This window comes from Dioscorea cayenensis, chromosome 7 (genome assembly GCF_009730915.1).
Source record: "Dioscorea cayenensis subsp. rotundata cultivar TDr96_F1 chromosome 7, TDr96_F1_v2_PseudoChromosome.rev07_lg8_w22 25.fasta, whole genome shotgun sequence".
NCBI lineage: Eukaryota > Viridiplantae > Streptophyta > Magnoliopsida > Dioscoreales > Dioscoreaceae > Dioscorea > Dioscorea cayenensis.
The window spans coordinates 3,663,697-3,686,653 of NC_052477.1; the positions used below are offsets into that span (position 1 = coordinate 3,663,697).

Here is a 22,957-nt window from a genome sequence, read left to right on the forward strand (position 1 = left end):
AAAAAAATCTCCATCTCACTTTTGCAAATCAGTCCAACCACAAGTTTTTATTTCTTTTTTGAAAATTTCCCTTATTTTTACAACTATCACCTTGAATCTTGTCACGCCTCCCAAGATTTATAACGATATTAGAAAAAAAATTAATTTACAAGGGCAAACATGTAAAACCACATACTAATCATTCTTTGCCACCCATCTCATCCCTCCCTAATCCCTATCCCAACCCAATCCCAATTCCAAGCCACCCAACCCTTTTCCTTCCCAATATATCCAATATTAATAAATTAAAAAAAAACATAAAAAACGAGAGAAAAAAAATTAAAGTAATAAATAATAAGAATTGTGAGATCAATAACTATCCGTGTTTGTGATTGAGAGGTCTCAAATTTGAACATCTCATATTACAATTCATTTTCTGGGTCCATTTAAGAGTTCTATGTGAGAAATAAACGGGATGTCAGTTAAACCATCATAATTGGTACACATCCGTAACCGTGTATACTTTGTTTTGTGACTTACAAAAATATAATAATAATAACAAATAAATAAATAAATAAATAAATAAAAAAAGGAAGGAGAAGCTTTGGTGAGCAATGGCGGGTTCTCAGGGCCATGGCTTCGGTCTCTCCGACGACGTGCTCGCCGTGCTCCCCTCCGATCCCTTCGAGCAGCTCGACATCGCCCGCAAGATCACCTCCATCGCCCTCGCCACCCGTGTCTCCAAGCTCGAGGCCGAGTCCTCTCGCCTCCGCCAATGGCTCGCCGAAAGGGACGACCTCATCGCCGAGCTCCGCGCCCAGGTCGAGACCCTTGACGCCTCTGCCTCCCAAATATCTCAGCAGTTCGAGATTGCCCAGCAGGAGAAGGTCCCCAATTCACTGCTTCATTGCGTTGCGCGTTGCGTTGTGGTGCTCTCTTTATTTTCCCTCGTTTTCAATGCTTGCTCTTTTGTGCAGGAGAGTCTCATCAACGAGAATGCTTCGCTGTCGAATACTGTCAAGAAGCTCAGCCGCGATGTTTCAAAGGTTGTTGATGAATTGAGCTTTGTTTTGTTCTTCTTGGATTTGATTCAATTTGCTTGTTAGAAATTAGAATTACTCAATTGAATCTTCATGCACGCAAGGTTTTTTTCTAAGTTACTTTTGTTGCATTTAATCTGGAAAAGGATTGCTTGAAGGTTGGTCTTTGTGATTAGAATTAAAAAAGTTATTTACTTGTTAATATAGAATCAGAATAGCTTGTGGATTCAAAACATGGATGATGGTACCTTAATTTTATGAATTTTTTGCATTTTGTTTTCTTTTGATTGGAAATTCCCAAAATGGATGAAACTAGTTTTAGTTTAGGAAAGAGTTTTGTTGTTCAGGCTCTGGTTGATTTTCAGTTCATACTCTGTTTCACGGTAATCATTGTTAGATCAAATCAAATTGATAATGTTTTGTTGAAGTGCAATTAGATTAAGAATGGTATATATTCATCCTGAAATGGGTAGTTTTTTTTAATACAATTATGTACTTATTTTTTCCCTGTAAAATGCCAATTTTGTTTTATTCAGTAAAATATGGACCATAAGAAGGTAGCAGATAATGTTTTTCTGTTCGCTGCCAAAGAAAATAAGAGGGAGTACTTTGATTTTGGCGGTTTTGTGCAATAAAACTCATCAGGGACTTCTGTTATGCTCTGTTAAACTTTGCTAGCACATTGCTTTGAGGGTTCCTTTTTTACTTCATAATTGTGTATTTAGTTACTATAAATTCCCACAGTACTGTGTAGTTTACTCTAAAATGTTCTTTTCACCAATTACCAAACTCTTACTTGAGTCTTACACACAAGTATTACGCAAAACTTCTTTTTTCTTTTACTTCTATCTCTGCTTTTAACCTTTTCATATCCTTGTTGAATTTAGCCATAGATAGGCCTTGAGATGTGCAGCAGTGAATTTGGAAAGTGCAGGATGATTTTCTTGCATAAAAGATAGTGCTGACTATATTACCTTTTTTTTTCAATTGTGCAGTTGGAGATGTTCAGAAAGACCCTTATGCAGTCACTTCAGGAGGAGGATAGTACAGTGAGTTGTCTCTAAACCTGTTGGTAGCATCCTTTTTGCAAATAGTTTGATAAATAAAATTTTGGGACATCTTTTATTTACGTATCTTGGATTGAAACAAACTGTTTGGCCGCCCAAATAAAAGTTTTATTTTCTCAGGTAGGAGTTCCCAGAGTGATTTCACCACAAACACCAGATACTTCAAGTTACTCAACAGGATTACTTCATGGAGGTATATTAGAATTTGCTTCTGCTAATATAAACTTCATTTATGGTTCATACCTAATTCCATGGCTGACATTTAATTGCCTAGATTTCAAGTATCAGTATATGATGTATTCAATACATAGGCTCATTTTTCCAGTGTTCGGATAGAGAACAAGTAGATGATATGCAAAGAGAAGTAAAGAAAAGACGAGGGAAAAATGTTTTATTATTTATAGTGGTATGGAAGAAATAAGATGGATAAGCGAATGAGAGACGAATGCATTAATTCAAATTTTCTCTCTCTTTTTTTTTTCTTTTCATAATTCTCTTTCACTTAATTTTTTAATCTTCTTTTTTGTCAATATTCCCCCAATCCAAAGATGCTTCATATGTGAACCATTAGAGAATTTTTTTTCCTCAGAAGAGGAAACTGCTATGTCAGCTTTAAAATCGCCTTCTGCAAAGTCTCATATCTCAGAATCAGGAAGCTCGTTTTCTGAGAATAATGGTACTGTGATGCAGAACATACAAATCTAGTGCTCAATAATTTGTAGATAAGATATCTGTTTTCTGATATCTGGTTTTTCTTGTTGTCTTCTTTTGCAGTCTCTAAGGACAGCATACTACGGAGTGTCTCCTTAGCATCCCATAGTAGTACTCCAAGTCGAACTCCTCCTCATTCTCCCCCAAGGCTTTCTTCAACGAGATCACCTGCAAGATTATCTAATCCTGTGTCTCCTCGGCGACATTCTATTTCTTTTTCAAGTTCGAGGAACACGTTTGATGAAAGGTCATCCATTTATTCTTCATTGCCATCAAGCACCCACAGCTCGATGACCTCTCCTTTCGACACCGAGCCTCAAACAGGTTTCTATTGACTTAAAAAATAATCTAAAATAGTTACAGGCATGTCTGTTATTTCCGCCAAAATATATAACAAGCAATTGAATTTGTCGTAAACTATCTTACCGTAGCTGGTTTAATTTGATCAGAATTTATCTATTTTTGGTCATTCAAGTTTTATTTCAACTGATCTTGGATATCAAGTTTTATTTCATGCTTTCTGAAGAAAGTGAGCTGGAGTTTGGCAATTTACATTTGCATCTGCAAGTTATACATTGGCTCGTGGCATACTAATAAATTATTATTTCAGATGGCAGTGTGAATTCCTAAATTCTTTTACTCAGTCAACTTATTTGTATGGTTTCAGGAAGAACCCGAGTTGATGGAAAAGAGTTCTTTCGCCAAGTCCGGTATTTTCCCAGTGTCTCACTGTGAAAGATTGGCATTTTTCATATCTTGCACTAGTCGTCAATACACAAAAGGATTATAATTAACAGAACTAAATTCCTATAATTGACTTAGTTTCTTTGAAGTATTTGCTATGACATAAGTTCTCGGTCTCTAATAGTCAGAGCAGAATTAACTTTTCAGTTGCTCTTGTTTCTGTTCCTCAGGAGCCGTTTATCTTACGAGCAATTCAGTGCATTCCTAGCTAATGTTAAAGAATTGAACTCGCACAAACAAACACGAGAGGTAAAAGTTGCTAAATGCTTGAGCTTTTGATAATATTTTCATTAATCATTTTTGTATTATTATACATGCAATTCTTTTGCCCGTCTTCAGGAAACACTTCAAAAAGCCGATGAGATTTTTGGCTCTGATAACAAAGATCTTTATGCCATATTTGAAAGTCTGATCTCCCGAAACCTTCACTGAGTGTTATGTTATCTCCTTTTGTTTTTCTACTCTGTGTAGGTTCATCAGACAAATATTTCATTTTCGTTGATATGCATTGCTGCATTGATCTACCATGTTTATGTAAATTAGTGAGAGTCCTGAGAATTGTTTGAAATCTTTCTATTTTGATGAATGTATTCTGGAAGATAAAGGTCTCCAGGAGATAATAATGTGAAGATTTTTTTATTTATTTTTTTATTTTTTTGCAATTTAGGGATAAAAAGGAATAAAAATTGTTTCATTGATGGACGGTTAATGAACTTGGCATTATTTAAGGGATTATTGAATTTTTCTTTAGATCTTTCATTTGTAACTTGCAGTATGAATTGTAGTCTTACTTGTATCTCTTGCAAAGATTTTGTATTATTGACTTAGCTTTAAGATGTTAGAAATAGAATTAAGGGAAGAATATGAAACAGTGAGACTTGCTCTAATATCAGACTATTCTTTTTTCTTTTTTCTTTTTTTCTTTTTCTTTTCTTTTCTTTTTCTCTTTCTCTTGGATTCTTTCTCTATCTCTATTTCTACGTTTTGATTATTTTTTGAATTATATTTATGACTTTCATGCTCTCTTACCTTTTTCATCATTACCTTATTTTGGTTTAACTGATGATTTATCAGCAACACTACCATTTTGTATCATAATATTTGATTTTAATTTTCAATATATATATATATATATATAATAAACATTTGTGTTGTTTCCCAAATTGTTGATGAAAATGACAATCTTTCACGTAACATATTTTTATAAGTCATTGTTTCTTTTTAAATACTTAGCATAAATCTGTTCTTACAAACTAATAGAAATTATAAGAATAAACAATCTTTTCATTATATAAAAAATATAAATAAACAAAACTGATAATTTCTAACCAAGTTTTATAGAAATTATATATAGTCATATGCCTCGCAAACATCATTATAAAAAACCAAATCACCCTCACTTTTTAATTAACTTTATTAATTTTGGGAAAAAAAAAGATAAAAATCAAAACAAAACAGTCACGTTATAACTAAACAAATATATATATTTCTTTTAAGCTCATATAAAATAAAGAAATACACATATTTTATTTCATAAGAGCATAATCATCACTGTTCACTTGAATCAACTTATCAAATCAAAATGAAGAAATAAGGACCGATGAGTAATTTAATAAGTTTAGAGGGTGTATCTGCAAAAATAACAGTGTTCAATCTACAAGAGCTTTTCTTTTCTCAGTGAAAACAAACGCAGCCCATTCTTCTTCTGATCTCTCTCATTTGGCACCGGATTTCCGATGGCGATGGCTGCGCTGCGACGGGAGGGGAGGCGCTTCCTCCTCTCCTCCAATCCTTCCCCAGTTGTGGCTCGATCCGCGATCTTTTCTGAGTAAGAACCCTAACCCTAATCTCTAGCGGTCGATCTTGCTATTTCTTATGGATTCATCTGATTAAGTTATCGTTGTTTGGTCCAAATCTCGGGGCTTTATTCTACATTTGAACTATTGGCTTTGGGATGTTGTTGATTGAAGTTGTGGGTGATGAATCGTTCAATTTCTCCCCTTTGTAGATTATGTTTTGATGAATGGTGGTGTTGAGATTAATTGTGGTTGAGGAATCAGTGTTTTATCTAATAACTGATAATGATTGCTGAAAGATGGAATTTTGGCATGGTTTTGGATTGGTAATGGAAAATGGAAGTTATTTTTAGATCACTTGGAGTGCCTATTTTGTGATCAAACTTATTTTTGGCACTTGGATTCTCTGTTGCTGCATTAGTTTTGAGAATCCTAACTTTAGCTTCTGATTTGCAGAGAATCAAGTGCCGCCCTGGGTGTTCGGGGAGTTTCAACTCAAGTTGGTAAGGGACCTTTATTGCGGCCAGCCTTTGAGATCAGATTGGTGCTTTTATAAGATTAATTGTTTGCTTTTGGTTTGTTTATGGGTTCATTAATGATTTGCAGTGAGAAATCGGATGAAGAGTGTTAGGAACATCCAGAAAATTACAAAAGCTATGAAGATGGTTGCAGCATCGAAGCTGAGGGCAGTGCAAGTCAGGACTGAAAACTCTCGTGGCCTTTGGCAGCCATTTACTGCACTCCTTGGGGATGCCCCGAGTATGTATTGTTGTTGTGGTTCTTAATACTCGTTTCCTTGTAGGCTTGAGTCTTATAGAATCCCTTCTGTTATTTTATGAAAAATATCTGTGTTTTAGACTCTTTAGCTTTAATGTGTTTTTTTAACTCCAAAAATAATCAATATATGGGCTTGGTTGACAGAAATTTAATATATGCATGATATTAGTATGAAAGCTCATAGTCATTTCACCAACTGTTTTACTAAATGTCAATCCCCAGTAACATTTTAACAAAATTGAAATGCCTGGTCATTTTTTTGTTGCTAAACTTGTTCATGGTCTTTTCCAAAACATTTTCTGGTGGCGGGGGCTTGGTTGGAATAAATTCAATATATGCACCTCCTAGTCAGTTCACTAACTGTTTTACAAAATATCAGTCCCCCGTAACAGATCAACAGAATTGAAATGCCCGGCCACTTTTTTATTGATAAACTTGTTATGGTCTCTTTCAAAATATTTCATGGTGGAAAGTAATTAATGGTTTGACTAATGGACTTTTGTAAGATTGATAGTATCCAGTTTTTCTTATGGATTATTTGGCTTTGTTCACTCACATACTCTATATTTCCTCTTAGTTATTAACTACAATTGGCAACGCTTCCCATTTGACTTTATTGCATACAAAACACCATCAATCACCTTTAGTCCATATCTTAAGTTCTTTTCCCTTCTTGGAGGATTCGACCTCCCTTGTTTCTTTCCATGTTTCCTCAATGGTAACTGTTGACTTTGCTTTAGTGCTCCTAGGTTCTTTCTTTGCAACCTTTGCTTGCATATCCTTCATTTCTAGGTATAATTCCTCATCCACAACCATGAAATTGTAGTGGACAATTTAAGGTGGACAGCTGAGGGTGCTAGATCTCTAGGTTCGCTACTATTGATGCTAGTCATGCTATTTGTAGGAGTAACAATAATATGGTGCCCGCAAAGGATCCATCATGGTTTAAGGTCTAGGCAGATAGAGTAGGATTATATTAAATCTCAAAAAAGAATTTGGATCTGATAGAATTGCCAGCTGAGGGAATAAAAGGAGGGGGCTATCAGCTACACTCACAGAATTACTATGGTGGGAGGTGTAACACCTCCTAATCTTGCAAGAAAATTCCAATTCCTCCACTTGCAGATCAGTATTAACTGCGTGTATTTGTATATGTTGTAGTATATGTTGTTTGGATGCGGTACCAGTACACAGAACATCCATGTATAATTTTTAAAAGGATACTTCAAATCTTCTTAATTCCAGGTTTTCAAAGAAAAGGCCCTGTAATTAATTGTTGATGAGAAACCTAATGATAAGGAGAGCAGTTGATTTGTACAACAAAGTAGTATTAGATTTCTATCAAGCACTTGGTGGATGTTTGATGGCTGGCTTTTAGATACTTCATTTTATTTTTATTTTTGTTGTTTAGTTGCAAATCTATGACCATGGTTCTCTTGTTATTGCCTGACTGGTTGCACCTACAGGTGTTGATGTGAAGAAGAATGTTATTATTACGATTTCCTCTGACAAAGGTCTTTGTGGAGGCATCAATTCAACGTCTGTCAAGATCAGCAAATCTCTTTTCAAAGTGACCTCTGGTACTGTAATGACATGGTATCTTGACTTCTTAGCTTTAATTTGGTAATTTAAATAACAGTTTGAAAAACATTTCTTGCTATCAGGCCCTGAGAAGGAAACAAAGTATGTTGTTTTGGGGGAGAAGGGTAAGGTTCAGCTGATGCGTGACTCAAAGAATCATATTGAGATGACCATATCTGAGTTGCAGAAGAATCCTCTTAATTTTACTCAGGTCATACTATTTTGTTGTAGTAATTATCATTTATGAGCAATTGTAGCATTTCTGTTGCATGAACATCTGATTCTATTGACATTTATTTCAAATTTTGTGATTTTTAGCTGCTATTAGATGTTACAATTCATGGAACCTGTTTGATATATGTTTTCTAGTTCAAGCTCCATTATCTTGCAAATCAAACATCTCAACACATGATATTTTACTGCCTTCACTTTCTCATTTTATCCAAAAGAAATATGAAGATTAGTATACATACAGTTAATTATTGTTATATTTAAATTTCTATAGTAATTGGCAGAATCTAATGCCTCCAAAATGGCAAAATCATGCCTCTACTTAGGATTTGGGGAAAATAAGAAAGCTGAAGGTATTTATCAACACACAGGAGAGGTTCCCCATTTATTATTCCGTTGATTGGCTTTACTAAAGCATCCATTTTTACACTGCACATTTGTAGTTGCATAGTTTCTAAATGTCTCTCTCTTGGGTCCTTGTGGTTAAAAGTTACCTGAGATTTTGAAAAGGAACTCCAAGTACCCTCCAGACTCTTTCTAGTGGCCTGGTTTAATTGAACAAGGTGCTAAATTTCTTCTGTTTCTTCATTTGTAATATATGGATTCCTTCATACTGTTAAAAAAAAATAAAAATGGGGATATCCCCTTATTCTACCCATTTGTTTTGTTTCTCATTGATAAAAAAAATCATTATGGATTTCATTTTCGAGATTTGGTCATTCACATAAATTCTTTCATGGATTATAAAAACCTCATGCTCATTGATCCTGGGAACTGTAATCTATGATATATCATTAAGGTGTTCTAAATTTGCATTGGTCTGGCAGTATGATTATTATTTATTGGATGTGTTTACGTATTTCTGGCACATTTGTCCTTATACTGGGTCTTTATTTTCCTTTAATGTATCAGGTTTCAGTTCTTGCGGATGATATCTTGAAGAATGTCGAATATGATGCTTTGAGGATTGTATATAACAAGTTCCAGTCAGTCGTCCAATTCCTGCCCACTATTAACACAATATTGTCTCCTGAGGTGAAAATAGATCCTTAACCTTTTAAACATTTGTCATAAACTTACTCAGCACACTCAAGAAGGATCTTACCTGATGATTCTTTTATTTTTAAAGATTGTCGAGAGAGAGTCTGAAGCTGGTGGCAAGCTTGGTGATTTGGATTCATATGAAATTGAAGGGGGTGAAACCAAAGCTGAAATTCTTCAGAATCTTGCAGAGTTCCAATTTTCTTGTGTATGTTAATTTTTCTATACTCACTATATGTTCTTTCACTAATTTTGATTCTTGTCTTGTTTATATTACTTAAATTTTTACACACTACTGTACTACCATAATTTGTATTTAGTTCATGATCATCTCCCTCAGCGCTTCTCTTTTCTGGCGCAGGTTCTGTTTAATGCAGCGCTGGAAAATGCATGCAGTGAATTAGGAGCGAGGATGTCGGCTATGGACAGTTCCAGCAGAAATGCCGGTGAAATGCTTGATCGCCTTACACTCACTTACAACAGGTCTGTCTCTCTCTTTTATCTTCATGCCTGTGTACAAGTTGTCAAGTTCTTGTATCGCTGACATTAAATCTGAGACTTCCCTTCTTGTTACTTTTGTAAAGGACTCGCCAAGCATCGATCACGACAGAGCTGATTGAGATTATATCAGGAGCATCAGCTCTCGAGGGCTAGACTTGAATCACGGACTTTAATCTTTATGTTGTTTTCTTGTTCAACATCGATCTCTTTTTTTCTGCAACAATAACATCCCAGAGATGTGTCAATTAATGCCTTTGGGATTAAACTTCCATTACTTTTGTCACTGGTGAATTTTCTCATGCTCTTTTTGCAATGTATCCCTGTGGGAAATGTTAGATTGTTGTTTAATTTTACACTTATCTTTTTCTATAATTACCAGGAAGTTTTCATGTTGAAAAATGTTGGAGTTCTATTTTAATAAGACTTTCCTTTAGTTTGAATGAATTAGGGCTATAGTAATGAAGTTTAGGATGCTCTGTGGTGTCAGGTGTGTGCTTGTTATCTCTCTATTGGACTTAGTTTTGAAAGTGAAGGCTGTGTGACAGTTTGTGGAAAGTAGGATAAATATAGAATTTAAGTTTGAATTAATAAATTTAAATATATCGTATTAAGTGCGATAAGTTATTGTGTAATATTTTCTGTGGTTGGTTTATATATAATTTTTTTCTCTAAAATGCTCTTGGCGCTCTATCAATTTATGGTTTTTAAAATTTTTTAGAAAATGCAGGTTTTTTATAAACAAAAAAAAATGTTGAGGGTCTTCTTTAAATGGTTCAGGCGAAATTAAGAGGAATTATTATTATTATTTTTTTAAAAAAGGGTGAAAAAAATAAAAAGGAGAGAGTAACGCTAGAAGGAGGGCTCGAACCTCCGACCTTATGGTTAACAGCCATACGCTCTAGCCAACTGAGCTATTCCAGCTTCAAGATCGTCTTCAATAAATTTACTAAATCTTAAATTTAATATGTATTTTATATTTTTTTAATTTATTATAGAAAATTATTATTGGTTTTTAATAAATGTACCTCGAAAACAGTTGGTTAGTAGCGATAATCCATTAAATTTTCATTGAATTTAAGCAAGTAGTCTATTATTAAGTATGGCTTAGTTTTAAATAAAACTGTCAAATATTGGCATTACTTTAAATCAAGATTAAAATGAAGAAAAATTCTTTAAAGGCGAAGAAAGAAAAGAAGAAGCAAAGACAGTAAGGAAAGTGTTTTTAGGATTTTGTTAAAATATAATTATAGTCAAGATATATTACCAATAAATTTGGTTTATATAAAAATTAGTCTGTTATTATATAATTCAGGAGCTAATTGCAATATTTTGATATGGTAATATAATTATCATTTTTTTTTTATTTAAGTTAAGGAGGCGATTTTGATTTAATTATATTATTGATTTTAGTTTTGTCCAATAAATATAGGGTCCGTTCCGTTGAAAGGAATGAGAAAATATAGGGATTGGGAAGGGGAAGAGGATGGGGATATAATTAGGGAAGAGTGAATGGGGATGGGAAATGTTTTATTGGAGGGAATGGGAATAGGAGAGGGTATAGGAAATTTTTTTTAGTAATATTACTTTTGTACCCCTGATATTTTAATTAAATATTATATCTTAATTAAAAAATTATTAAATGGCTCCAATTTTTATAAAAAAAAAGTTAAATGAGTTATTAATGTATTCATTTTCTAAATAAAATTTTAAATTTATACATTTAAATTGACGAATACAATTTAATTATTTTTATTTAAAATAAATAAATGTCCAAATTTAATTATTTTTAAATCACTAAAATATAAATAAATCTAATATTTTAAAAATAAATACAATGTATATCATGTCATTTTCTTAATTTCCATCCAATACAATATAAATACAATGTAAATCACTAAAATTTAAATAAATCTAATATTATAAGGGGTAAAAATGTCAATACCTCATCATGGCATGCTTAATCCCCCTAAAATGAGGGGGATAAGCACACCCCCACCCCCCTCCTCTTCCCATGCCTCTTGGTGCATGCCCAAACATGGGCATGCACATGCCACAAGGATTGATTCCCATTCCTTGGGGATAAATCCTTGCATCCAAACACACCCATAGTTCATTCTAGGCATTATGTTCCCACTTAGCCATTTGAAATGCTAATGAAATTATTATTTTTGTGGGCTCCTTTCTCCTCACCCGGCTATTCAATTAGGGTCGGCCGGTTGACAAATGATGGATCACAAATCAAATTTTAATTTTTTTTATGACTTCAAGGGATTATGAGTCTATGACTTCCATTAGGGGGGCCCTTAATGTTAATTACCCTGGATATTGTCGCAGAAACCTCCGATTAAGAAAATAAGTATGAACAAGGAAATAAATTGTGACAAATAAATTTTATTCATTTCAATAAACATGAATTCATGGATTTCATTGAAAATATAAGACTTTTAGAATTATCTTCACACAACAATGACTGTAGCATTTCATCTCCTTTCGACTATTTCGACGAAAAGCCCGATTTGACTTTTGTTGACTTTCGGTCTTCTTCAAACTTTGCATCTCGAACATGATTTAGAAGCTTGTGAACTTGTATCTTGAATTTGCATCTTAGACTTGATTTGGAACTTGATTTGATTTTTCATAAGCTTCGGCTTTCAGGCTTACGAAATTTTTTTTATAACTTGTGAACTCTTCAACCCTTTAACATTTGAAGCTGTTGAGCTCATTTGTTGATTTGTTTGAAACTTGTATCTTGGACATTTGATTTTTGCATCTTAGATTTTAGTTGTATTTCAAGTCGTGGGATGTTCATGTTGATGGATCATGAACTTAATTTGACTCTTCATTAGCTTCGGCTTTTATGCTTGTGAAACCTTTTATAATTTGTCAACTCTTCAACCCTTTAACTTTTGAGGTTGCTGAGGTTGTTGAGTGAATTTGTTGATTTATTTGAAACTTGGAACTTGAACATTTGAATTTTCATTCTTTGATTTGATTTGAAATTTGATTTGACTTTTCATAAGCTTCGGCTTTCATGCTTGTGAAACTTTTTGAAAACTTGCGAACTCTTCAATGCTTTAGCCCTGAGGTTGTTGAGCTTATTTGTTGATTCATTTAAAATTTGCATCTTGGATTTGATTCTGATTTTTTAATTTTATTTTATTTGGAACTTGATCTGACCTTTCATAAGCTTCAGCTTTAATACTGATGAAACTTTTTTACAATTTGTGAAGTCTTCAACGCTTTAGCTCTATGGTTGTTGAGCTTATTTGTTGATTTGTTTGAAACTTGAATTTTGGATATTTTAGGTTTGCATCTTGGATTTGATTTAGATTTCAAGTTGTAGATTCTCTATGTTGTTGAAATCACAAACTTGATTTGACTTTTCATAAGCTTCGGTTTTCATGCTTGTGAAATTTTTTTTTAGAACTTGTGAACTCTTCAACGCTTTAGTCTTGAGGTCATTTGTTAATTCATTTGAAACTTCGCGTTGGATATTTTGAGTTTACATCTTAAATTTGATTTTTTGCATCTTGGATTTGATTTGGATTCCAAGTTATGGAATCTCTATGTTGATGAATCACAAACTTTGTTTTTATATGACTTCACTTTTGAAAAGCTCGGCTTTCATGCTTGTGAAGCTTCCTTCAGGTCTTGACTTGTGAAACTCTTTGAGTCTTCGACTTCTGATATCTTGAGACTTCTGAGTTCAATTGTCAATTCATTTGATTTGATTTCTCTTTTTTTTAGTCTTGACTTGAGAAACTCTTTGAATCTTGACTTCTGAAGTCTTAAGACTGTTGAATCAATTGTTTTTCATTTGATTTTTTTTACATCTTGACTCTCTAATGCTTTGAGGTTTAACTTGCACATCATCGAGGTGTGACCTTTTGTGTGATAACTTTAGATTGCTTAGTCTTGGATTGGATTTCAAGTTGTAAACATGAGTCAGATCTCTTTTAATTTTGGTATTTGAGGACTTTGGCATTTCATGCTTGTGAAGCCCTTATAACTTTGACTTGTGAAACTTTTTAAGCCTTTGATTTCCTTATATCTTAAAATTTTAAAGTTTCATTTGTCATTTCATTTAAAATTACCATTCCATGATTCATTCGCCTTGTCGAGTCATTAGCTTGGTTTTTTTGTGATATTTGAATATATTTCTTTTCACTTCCTTTTTTTTGTTGACTAATGAGTGACCCGTTCTTCCATGTGAGACATTCCTTCTTTTTTTTTTTAATTTAAATTTTGTCTTGCCTATAGAAAAGCTTTCTTTCAATTCATAAAACATCATTTTTTTAACTCCAGAGTGTGGCATGTTTTACATTAGACCACATTTTGGATAAACATCTTCAAAGAAGAGTCCTCAATAATCTCCCTGTGAGTGTTAAAAGGCAATGGAGAGGTTCTCTCAAAGAGAGCTATTGCCATGTACCAGACATCATGGCGAGATTCAAGAGAGTTCTTCAAAGCTTTTCATCAACTCTTTCAGCTTATGTGACTGTCAAGAGGCAATGGAGAGACCCTCTCAAGGAGAGCAGTTGCCATGCATTGGACATCACAACTAGCTTGAAGAGGGTCTTTAAGAGTCTTCAATAGCCTATTCGGTGACTGTCAAGAGGGAATGGACATGCCCTCTCGAAGAGAGCTATCACCATGCATTGAACATCACGGTAAACTGAGAAAAAAAGGGGGGGGGGTTGTAAAATTACCAAAGTACCCCTCATCTTTACTAAAACCCTTTTTTCTCCCCTCTTTTTTTGCATTTAAACCCTCTAACTTTTCATCATTTTTTTACATTTTATCAAATTTTGCAAATAAAACCCTAAACTTTCACATTTTCATATTTTTCATGGTTTTTGCAATTAAACCCTCAAGCTATCATATTTTCATATTTTCACAATTTCGCATTTGTGTTCACAAATATATATATATATATATATATATATATATATATATATTATGTGAACCAAGAGAGAGAACTTCAACACAATGCATGGCATGAGTACATGAAGTATATTAATTTGGTTCACATTTGCACACTAGCATAACCAAGAAGAAGAAAGGATGCATGTGGGCATAGCATCATAGATGAATCATGCTTGATTTCTTAAGCAAAAGATGCATGCATACTATAGTTCATCAAAGTAAGGGTCGTGCATGGTATTGCATTGAACCTCCTTGAAGGAATAGCCACTTGACGAACCTATTAAGTCGGTTTTATGCAATTTAGGTATACGGAGAACATTGACTTCTTGGGCTCTGCCAAGGTGATGACGGCAGCAAAAGACATATATCGTCACCACGACACTGTCCTCTTTCTCATCCTTAGCTTGCTCTCACCCCCTTTTTTTTATGATGGCGTTCAGAGAAAGAAAACACATATAGGAGTGCATACTTGCATGCAATATATGAAGGGTATGCTTGCTTGCTTGCTTTGAAAAGAGTTGCTTTAAGAAAAACATGCATGCATATATATATTCAAGGAACGCGCATGGTATTGCATTGAACATGCATTATATAGATATCATATATAAGTGGAACCCAACGCATATCATGGTATGGGTATTGTTTTTTTTTTATCACGTAGGAAGCAGGTTTTCTTTTTTTCTTTTGTTTTTTTATACCTCTTTCATTATTATTATATATATTCCATGAATATTGTACCTTGTTGTTGAACTTCGGTTGAGCAACCTTATGCCTCATCATCAACCGTCCTAAAGCAACCTTCTTCTCTAACCCTTTTCTTCATGCTCTTCTTCTTCTTCTTCTTCTTCTTCTTCATCTTTTTCTTCTTCTTCTTTATTGGATGGCTCTGGTGAACTTGCACTTGGAGATGAAGAGAGTGGTAATGTTTGGTGGCCAGTCCAATTTTGACAGCAAGCTTGCATACCACCCACAATATTGACAATGAGGATTGCGTGTAAGCTTTGTAGACTCTCATCAAAAGCCATACTAAGTTGGGAATGGTGTGAGGTCATTCAATGCAGACTGGCCTTCTGGAATGGCAGCCTTATTTGAGTGGATCGGGGCTTACTTTAGGGAGTACCCTGACGAGTTGCGGCACCGCATCGATCGCGACAATGAGGCTACACCCTTGCTTGTGTGTGCATATTATTTTCAAGAAACCAAGGCCAGAGGATGAGCCATTGAGAAAGCATCAATCTTTGATTAATCTCACAAGGTTGATGAGAAGGTTGAGACTGGAGACAACCTCAGAAAAGGAAGCCCTGCTCCCCCATTAACGTTTCAATGATCAACCTCATAAGGTTGATCATAGTCTCGATGGTGCCTCATTGAGCATGTCGGCGATGAGGGAGGTCTTAGTCGGCTGCATAATGTTGTATTTGGAATCAGAATCGAGGGAGAGGTTTACTAAAATGGAGATCACCTCCATGCCGATGGCATGGGAAGTTAGTGGGCCGAGTAGAGTTGACGATGGTTTTCTTAGTGGGAGAGTGGGTGACACCGAGACATTGGAACTTCTTCAGCGCCTGCACACGAGCCTGGGAGTTATCCTTGAATGACTGAAGATTCTCGCCAATGCCACTCTGGATATTCTCCGACCACTTCTTGATTTGGAGGTACTGCTAATATTGACTATCATCGGAAGATATTCGGCTGCACCTATGTCTGCCTAGTGTGCCGCGCAACCAACCCCTACCTCAGCTCGAGGAGAGGTTGCTAATGAAGATGGTGGATGTGATTGTAGTTCCTTGTTGGTTTTTTTTGTAGTGGCATTGAGAGAGAAAGTAAGAAAGGGAGAAGGAATAAGTAGCATGCATGCTTGTCTACGTGCATCATCTCCCAAAAAAAAGTAATGCGAAGGGTGGGTCCCACCCTCCAAGCGATACCTTTCCATCAATGGAGAATCCTCATGCCTTTATCTTGTATTATTTTTTTTAAAATCAAATTTTTATTTATCCCTTAATCTTGCCAAAACATCCAGAACAAAAAGCATGGATCACAAATCAAATTTTAATATTTTGTAGACTTCAAGAGATTGTGGCTTCATGACTTTCATTAGGGGCAAGCCCCTAGTGTTAATTACACTGGACATTGTTACAGTAACCTCCGATTAAGAAAATAAGTGTGAAGAAAAAAACAGATTTTGATAAATAAATTTCATTCATGAATTCATAGACTTCATTGAAAGTACAAGAAGTTTGGAATTTAATCATCTTGACGCAACAATAATTGTAGCCTTTTATCTCCTTCTGACTATTTCGCCGAAAATCGCGCTTTGACTTTTGTTGACTTTTGGTCTTCGTCAACGGTTGAAACGTGCATCTTGGACATGATTTAGAAAACTTGCGAAGTTGTATTTTGAATTTGCATATTGGACTTGATTTGGAACTTCATTTGATTTTTTTAATAAGCTTCGGCCTTCAGGCTTGTGAAACACTTTGCAACTTATGAACTCTTCAACACTTTAACTTTGAGGTTGCTGAGCTCATTTGTTGATTTGTTTGAAACTTGGAGCTTGGATATTTGGACTTGCATTTTGGATCTGATTTGGAACTTCATTTGATTTTTTTATAAGCTTCGGCCTTCAGGCTTGTGAGGTTTTTTTGCAACTTGTGAACTCTTCAACATTTTAACTTTGAGGTTGTTGAGCTCATTTGTCGATTTGTTTGAAAAGTTGGAACTTGGATATTTGGACTTGCATTTTGGATTTGATTTGGAACTTGATTTGATTTTTTTATAAGCTTCAGCCTTCAGGCTTGTGAGGCTTTTTTTCAACTTGTGAACTCTTCAATGCTTTAGTCTTGAGGTTGTTGAGCTCATTTATTGATTTATTTGAAACTTGAGTCTTGGATATTTTTTAGTTTGTATCTTGGATATTTGATTTTGCATCTTGGACTTTGATTTGGATTTCAAGTTGTGGACCCTTTATGTTGATGAATCACATACTTGACTTGTCTTTCCATAAGCTTCGACTATTGGGCTTGTGAAACTTTTGTGCAACTTGTGAACTCTTCAACGCTGTAGTCTTGAGGTTGCTCATTTATTGATTTATTTGAAACTTAAAACTTGGACATTTGATCTTTTGCATCTTAGATTTTGATTTGGAACTTGATTTGAGTTTTCATAAGCTTCGGCTTTCATGCTTGTGAAGCTTTTCGCATCTTGCGAACTCTTCAACACTTTAGCCTTGAGATTGTTGGGTTCATTTGTTGAATTTCCATTCTTTGATTAGATTTGGAACTTGATTTGATTTTTCATAAACTTCGGCCTTCAGGTTTGTGAAACTTTTCGCAACTTATGAACTCTTCAACACTTTAATCTTGAGGTTGTTGATAAAGTGTTGAAGAGTTCATAAGGCTAAAGTGTTGATCAGAATCAAGTTTGTTGGGTTCATCTGTTGATTCATCATTTTTTTAATGCCTTGATTCTAATTTGATTTTTCTCTTTTTTTTTCTCTCTTTTTTTATGCTTCGCTTTTCTTTATCACTCTTAAAAGAGTGAATGACCTCAAACAGGGTCCATGAGTTCAAAAAGAGTTTTATGGGTTTTGGAATTTTTCATCACTCCTAAGAGATTCAATGGCTTCAAAGAGGTTTTTATGAAACCCAAAGAGAGTTTTAAGGGTTTTGGACTTTTTCATCACTCCTAAGAGAGTCAATGGCCTCAAACAGTGTCCATCAGCTCAAAAAGAGTTTTAAGGGTTTTGGAATTTTTCATCACTCCTAAAGAGAGTCAATGGACTCAAACATGGTCCATAAGCTCAAAGAGTTTAAAAAAAGTTTCAAAGGTCTTCAAGCCTGTAAATTTACATAAATGCCCCTTCGCAAGAAATGAATCTCATAATTTAAATTTTTTTTAAACTCTTTTTTTTTTTACCAAAATTTCCTTCTTATGATTTTTTTTAATGAGAAGCCTTTTCCTTCTTTTTTTTTTCTTTTCTTTTTTTCGCATGGAATTTCATAAGAGCATCTACCTCTTTGAACTTAACTAATCTATTAAGACACGCCTCGAGATTTGTGCTAGGGTTATGAACATCATCTTGCTTGCCATGGACTAAGTAATCAAAGCTGAAGGGACCATCACTGGACTCCAATGATGCCTGGTCAATTTTTAGATTATGACAGGGTGGCAATGGCGGCATAAGCCATATATCATCACCACCGCGTTGTTCTCCTTTTCATCCTTAGCTAAGGTAGTGACGGCGGCATAAGGCATATATCGTCACCACCACGTTGTCCTCCTTTTCATCTTTAGCTAAAGTAATGACGGCGGCATAAGCCATGTATCGTCACCACCATGCTGTCCACATTCTCACCCTTCGCTCTTTTTTTTTAAACTTTTTTTTGTGATGGTGTCCACTGTGAGTAAAAATAAATAGCATGCATATACTCTTGTCTATGTGCATGATTTTAAAACAAAACATGCAGAGAAATGGGTCCCACTAAGAGACTATCATCATTAATGAAAGATTTTTTTCATGGCATGGGCATAGGGTATACAACCGGAACACATCTTATACATTTTGTATAGAATTTCATCTACCTCATCAAGATGACATTTTTTTATGGCATTATGCATGGGATTAACAACCATAATATATATGTATGTATTTTGCATGAAATTTCATCTAAAATTCTTTTATGGCATCTTGCATGGATTGAACAAAACCAAAACATGCTTGTATATATATACTTGGTATGAACTTCTCAAGGCTTATGAACGATTTTTTGCTTGCCGTGTGTGGAGGGGACATCACTATTGTTGGGCATCTCCACAGGATCTTTCTTCACCTTCATCTTCACAATAGAACTTTCTTGTTAAGTCCCATGCATATGGAATGACCTCACCGACATTGACGGTGTTGGCTTTCCCCTTGGTGCATGTAATGGTGACTTCCTCGTGGATGTGGCGGAGAACCTCACCAAGATCGCGGTAGATATGATGCTCGTCGGCGATGTTGAATAGAGTTCGGTTGGAAGGAGAGCACCGATGAAGCTTAGAAAGATAGGGAGAAATTCGGATGAAGAAAAGAGCAAGAGAACCTCTGTCAAAAGCATGCATGCCTTCTCCCAAGGCAGGCCCCACCATGAAAGAAAACCTTATTCATGCCTTGAATTTTTTTATCTCACCTTTGTCCCACCATAGAAGAGAGCTTCATTCTTCTTCATGCCTTTTCATCTAAGAAGATGTCCCCTCATATTTTTTTTCTTTCTTTTTTATCCTAGCGGCCCCCACTATGGATAGAGCATCTTCCCCTTCATGCCATGCTCATCCTTTTTTTTTTTACCTAGCGGTCCCCCCGTTGAGAAGATCATCCTATCCTCTCTCTCTCTCCTTCCTATATGCATCCTCTTTAACCAAAAGCAAAGGATCCGGGCCCACCATGCAGTTGAGATTTTTTTTAATAAAAAATATCTCTTTATTTTTTTTCAAATATCCAGATTTTTTATTTGAATTTGATTAGCATTATCCGAATAAGAATCAAAATTTCTATTTCAAATTTTAAATTTAGTTATTTATTTAATCCGAATTAGGATTAAATTCGAGTCTCTAAAATTATTTTTATCATTGTTATTATTATTATTATTTCACCATCATCAAATTTCATTTAAACTCAGACTCAAAATTTTTTAGTCTAAGTAAAGATTGAATCGGGCTTTTGTTAAAATTCCTCCCTTCTTTTTTTTTCAAGCATGGATAAGCCCAAAATTTTGTTTATATTTAAACATAAATCATTATCCATCAACTTTATTTAAACTTTAAATTTAATTTTTTTTCTTATTTGAGAAGAGATAATACTTCAAATTTTATTCAAATTAAAACTTTTTTTTTATATAAACAAAGTGCCCCCCTCGTAGTTTCCTCACGTAATCTAGAGAGAGGAAAGTATGAGTATTCTCAAACCGTAGAGTCTTTAGTCTTCATCCTAATCGCCTTAAGGTAAGAATCTAACTCTTGTTTGTGTTTATTCTTCCCATGAATTTTGTTCAATGCTTTTGTAGAGAGTTAATTTTCTCCAAAATCTTTTTCCTTCTTGAGGATTTGTAAGCATGTATTTGCATCACCACAAACCCTAGCTTCACTTTTTTTTTTATTGCATCATCGAATATCATGTATATACATTATTTCAACTTCTAGACATCTTGAATACCATGCCCTCTCTCTTTTTTTGTTTTATATATATTTTTATTCTTCTTCATGCACATGGAACGCCAGTACACATTTTTTTACAATCATCTTGAATGCACTGTACGGCATACTTTCTCCACCATTTATTATTATTTTTTTATTATCAGGCTTCATGAAACCATGCACTTCATCATACTTTCTTTCCTTTATTATTTTTTTCCTTCATCCATGATCCACATGCTTTTTCCTCTTATTTTATTATTATTATTATTTTCATCATCCGTGAGCACATGCCTTTTCTTTTATTATTTTATTATTTTTTTCTTCATCCCATGAACACCTCTTTTTTTTCATATGGACAACATGCCCGTTTATTATTTTTTCCTGGTGCCTGAAACTGAAAGCCATCTTTATTATTATTTATTTTCATTTTTTGTTTGGCATTCATACACCATCTTTAATTTATTTTTTTTATTTTCCTTGGCATTTGTTGATTTGTTTGAAACTTGGAACTTGGACTTTAACCCTGCATCTTGGATTTGATTTGAAACTTGATTTGATTTGTTTTATAAGCTTCGGCTTTCATGCTTGTGAAGCTTTTTGTAACTTGTGAACTCTTCAACACTTTACCTCTGAGGTTATTGAGCTCATTTGTTGATTCATTTGAAACTTGGAACTTAGACATTTGAATTTTTTTTTATGTTTCGCTTTTTCTATAACTTGTGAACTCTTCAACGCTTCATCCTTGAGGTTGTTGAGCTCATTTGTTGATTCATTTAAAACTTGTATCTTGAACATTTGAATTTGCATTCTTTGATTTGATTTGGAACTTGATTTGATTTTTCATAAGCTTTGGTTGTTCATGCTTGTGAAGCTTTTTACAACTTGTGAACTCTCCAACGCTTTATCCTTGAGGTTGTTGAGATTATTTGTTGATTCATTTGAAACTTGGACATTTGATTTTTGCATCTTAGATTTGATTTGGATTTGAAGCTGTGGATTCTCTATGTTGATGAATCACAAACTTGGTTTGACTTTTCATGAGCTTCGGCTATCATGCTTGTGAAGCTTTTTGCAACTTGTGAACTCTTCAACACTTCAATTTTGAGGTTATTGAGCTCATTTGTTGATTTGTTTGAAATTTGTATCTTGAACTTTAAAACTTTCATTTTGGGCATTTGAACTTGAATCTTGGATTTGATTTGAATTTCAAGTTGTAGATTCTCTGCATTGATTAATCACAAACTTGGTTTGGCTTTTCATGAACTTCGGCTTTTATGCTTGTGAAGCTTTTTTGCAACTCGTGAACTTTTCAACACTTTAGCTTTGAAGTTGTTGAGCTCATTGGTTGATTCATTCAAACTTGGATCTTTGATTTTGCATCTTAGATTTAATTTGGATTTCAAGCTGTGAATTTCTTATGTTGATGAATCACAAACTTGGTTTGACCTTCCATAAGCTTCGGCTGTCATGCTTGTAAAGCTTTTTGTAACTTGTGAACTCTTCAACACTTTAACTTTGAGGTTGTTGAGCTCATTTGTTGACTTGTTTTAAACTTGGAACTTGGACTTTTCAGTTTGCATCTTGAATTTGATTTGAAACTTGATTTGATTTTTTCATAAACTTTCGTTTTCATGCTTGTGAAGCTTTTTACAACGTGTGAACTCTTCAACACGTTAACTCTGAGGTTGTTGAGCTCATTTGTTGATTTGTTTGAAACTTGGAACTTGGACTTTGAACTTGCATCTTGGATTTGATTTGAAACTTGATTTGATTTTTTTATAAGATTCGGCTTTCATGCTTGTGAAGCTTTTTGTATCTTGACATACAAGGAGATCACACAAGAGCCTTATTTGGTCACGGGTACCGCCTAAGGAAGCATTTGAAATGGCCCAACAGCCTCCTTCTTGATGTCAAATTCAGCTTTTTGAATAAGATGAACCAATGGAGGGATGAGATTAACAACAATCACAACCTGTATTTGATCCTTATTCCCAGCTGTAATGTTTGAAATAGTCCAACAAGTTTCCTTCTTGATACTCTTCTTATGATCACGTATCATAAAGTCCAACAGACATGGAAGTGTATTTTGACTAATAATATATTGCGTCTATATATCATCTCCAATGACAATGTCTCCAACAGCGCGGAGGGTGTCAGGCAACAACAACAGCAGACAATAGAGGCAATAATGACAGCGAGCAGTAGCAGCGTCGAATGGCATGCTTGGCAGCATTATTTCAGCTAATCAAGCATGCCGCAACGATGAACAATGGCAACGGCGACGAGCAGCGAGCGACTTCTTCCGTTTTTTTATATTTTTTTTATTTTTATAAATAAGCATGGGAGAGAAGATAACCTTTTTTTTCATTTTTTTTAATTCTCTTTTTTTTAA

General features: G+C 34.5%; 2 protein-coding genes and 1 non-coding gene across 4 annotated transcripts; 2 read left to right on the plus strand and 1 right to left on the minus strand.

The window, feature by feature from the left end:
* Positions 1 to 563: 563 nt before the first annotated feature.
* Positions 564 to 4,192, plus strand: LOC120265942 (uncharacterized protein At4g15545). 2 transcript variants are annotated; one of them, XM_039273891.1, is made up of 9 exons: positions 564 to 866; positions 957 to 1,025; positions 2,015 to 2,068; positions 2,207 to 2,279; positions 2,676 to 2,762; positions 2,861 to 3,121; positions 3,465 to 3,507; positions 3,712 to 3,790; positions 3,881 to 4,192. In XM_039273891.1, exons 1-9 carry the CDS (start codon positions 594 to 596, stop codon positions 3,971 to 3,973), a joined length of 1,032 nt encoding a protein of 343 aa, XP_039129825.1. In that variant the 5' UTR covers positions 564 to 593; the 3' UTR covers positions 3,974 to 4,192. The 2 variants fall into 2 exon arrangements, with proteins under 2 accessions (XP_039129825.1, XP_039129826.1); XM_039273892.1 differs by lacking the exon at positions 2,676 to 2,762.
* Positions 4,193 to 5,210: 1,018 nt separating this feature from the next.
* LOC120264257 (ATP synthase subunit gamma, mitochondrial) lies at positions 5,211 to 9,857 on the plus strand. The gene is made up of 9 exons (XM_039272059.1): positions 5,211 to 5,369; positions 5,794 to 5,840; positions 5,944 to 6,096; positions 7,581 to 7,694; positions 7,779 to 7,906; positions 8,839 to 8,961; positions 9,056 to 9,175; positions 9,329 to 9,450; positions 9,552 to 9,857. Exons 1-9 carry the CDS (start codon positions 5,278 to 5,280, stop codon positions 9,619 to 9,621), a joined length of 969 nt encoding a protein of 322 aa, XP_039127993.1. The 5' UTR covers positions 5,211 to 5,277; the 3' UTR covers positions 9,622 to 9,857.
* A 458-nt stretch (positions 9,858 to 10,315) lies between these two features.
* On the minus strand, positions 10,316 to 10,389 carry TRNAN-GUU. Its single transcript has one exon. It is a non-coding gene; the product is annotated as a tRNA-Asn (tRNA).
* Positions 10,390 to 22,957: the final 12,568 nt, after the last annotated feature.

Coding starts and splice junctions, on each gene's coding strand:
- LOC120265942 (XM_039273891.1), top strand. CDS start 594: ATGGCGGGTTCTCAGGGCCATGGCTTCGGTCTCTCCGACGACGTGCTC. Junction 1,026..2,014: donor TCAGCCGCGATGTTTCAAAG/GTTGTTGATGAA, acceptor TCAATTGTGCAG/TTGGAGATGTTCAGAAAGAC. Junction 2,280..2,675: donor AACAGGATTACTTCATGGAG/GTATATTAGAAT, acceptor TTTTTTCCTCAG/AAGAGGAAACTGCTATGTCA.
- LOC120264257 (XM_039272059.1), top strand. CDS start 5,278: ATGGCGATGGCTGCGCTGCGACGGGAGGGGAGGCGCTTCCTCCTCTCC. Junction 6,097..7,580: donor ACTCCTTGGGGATGCCCCGA/GTATGTATTGTT, acceptor TTGCACCTACAG/GTGTTGATGTGAAGAAGAAT. Junction 9,176..9,328: donor CAGAGTTCCAATTTTCTTGT/GTATGTTAATTT, acceptor TTTCTGGCGCAG/GTTCTGTTTAATGCAGCGCT.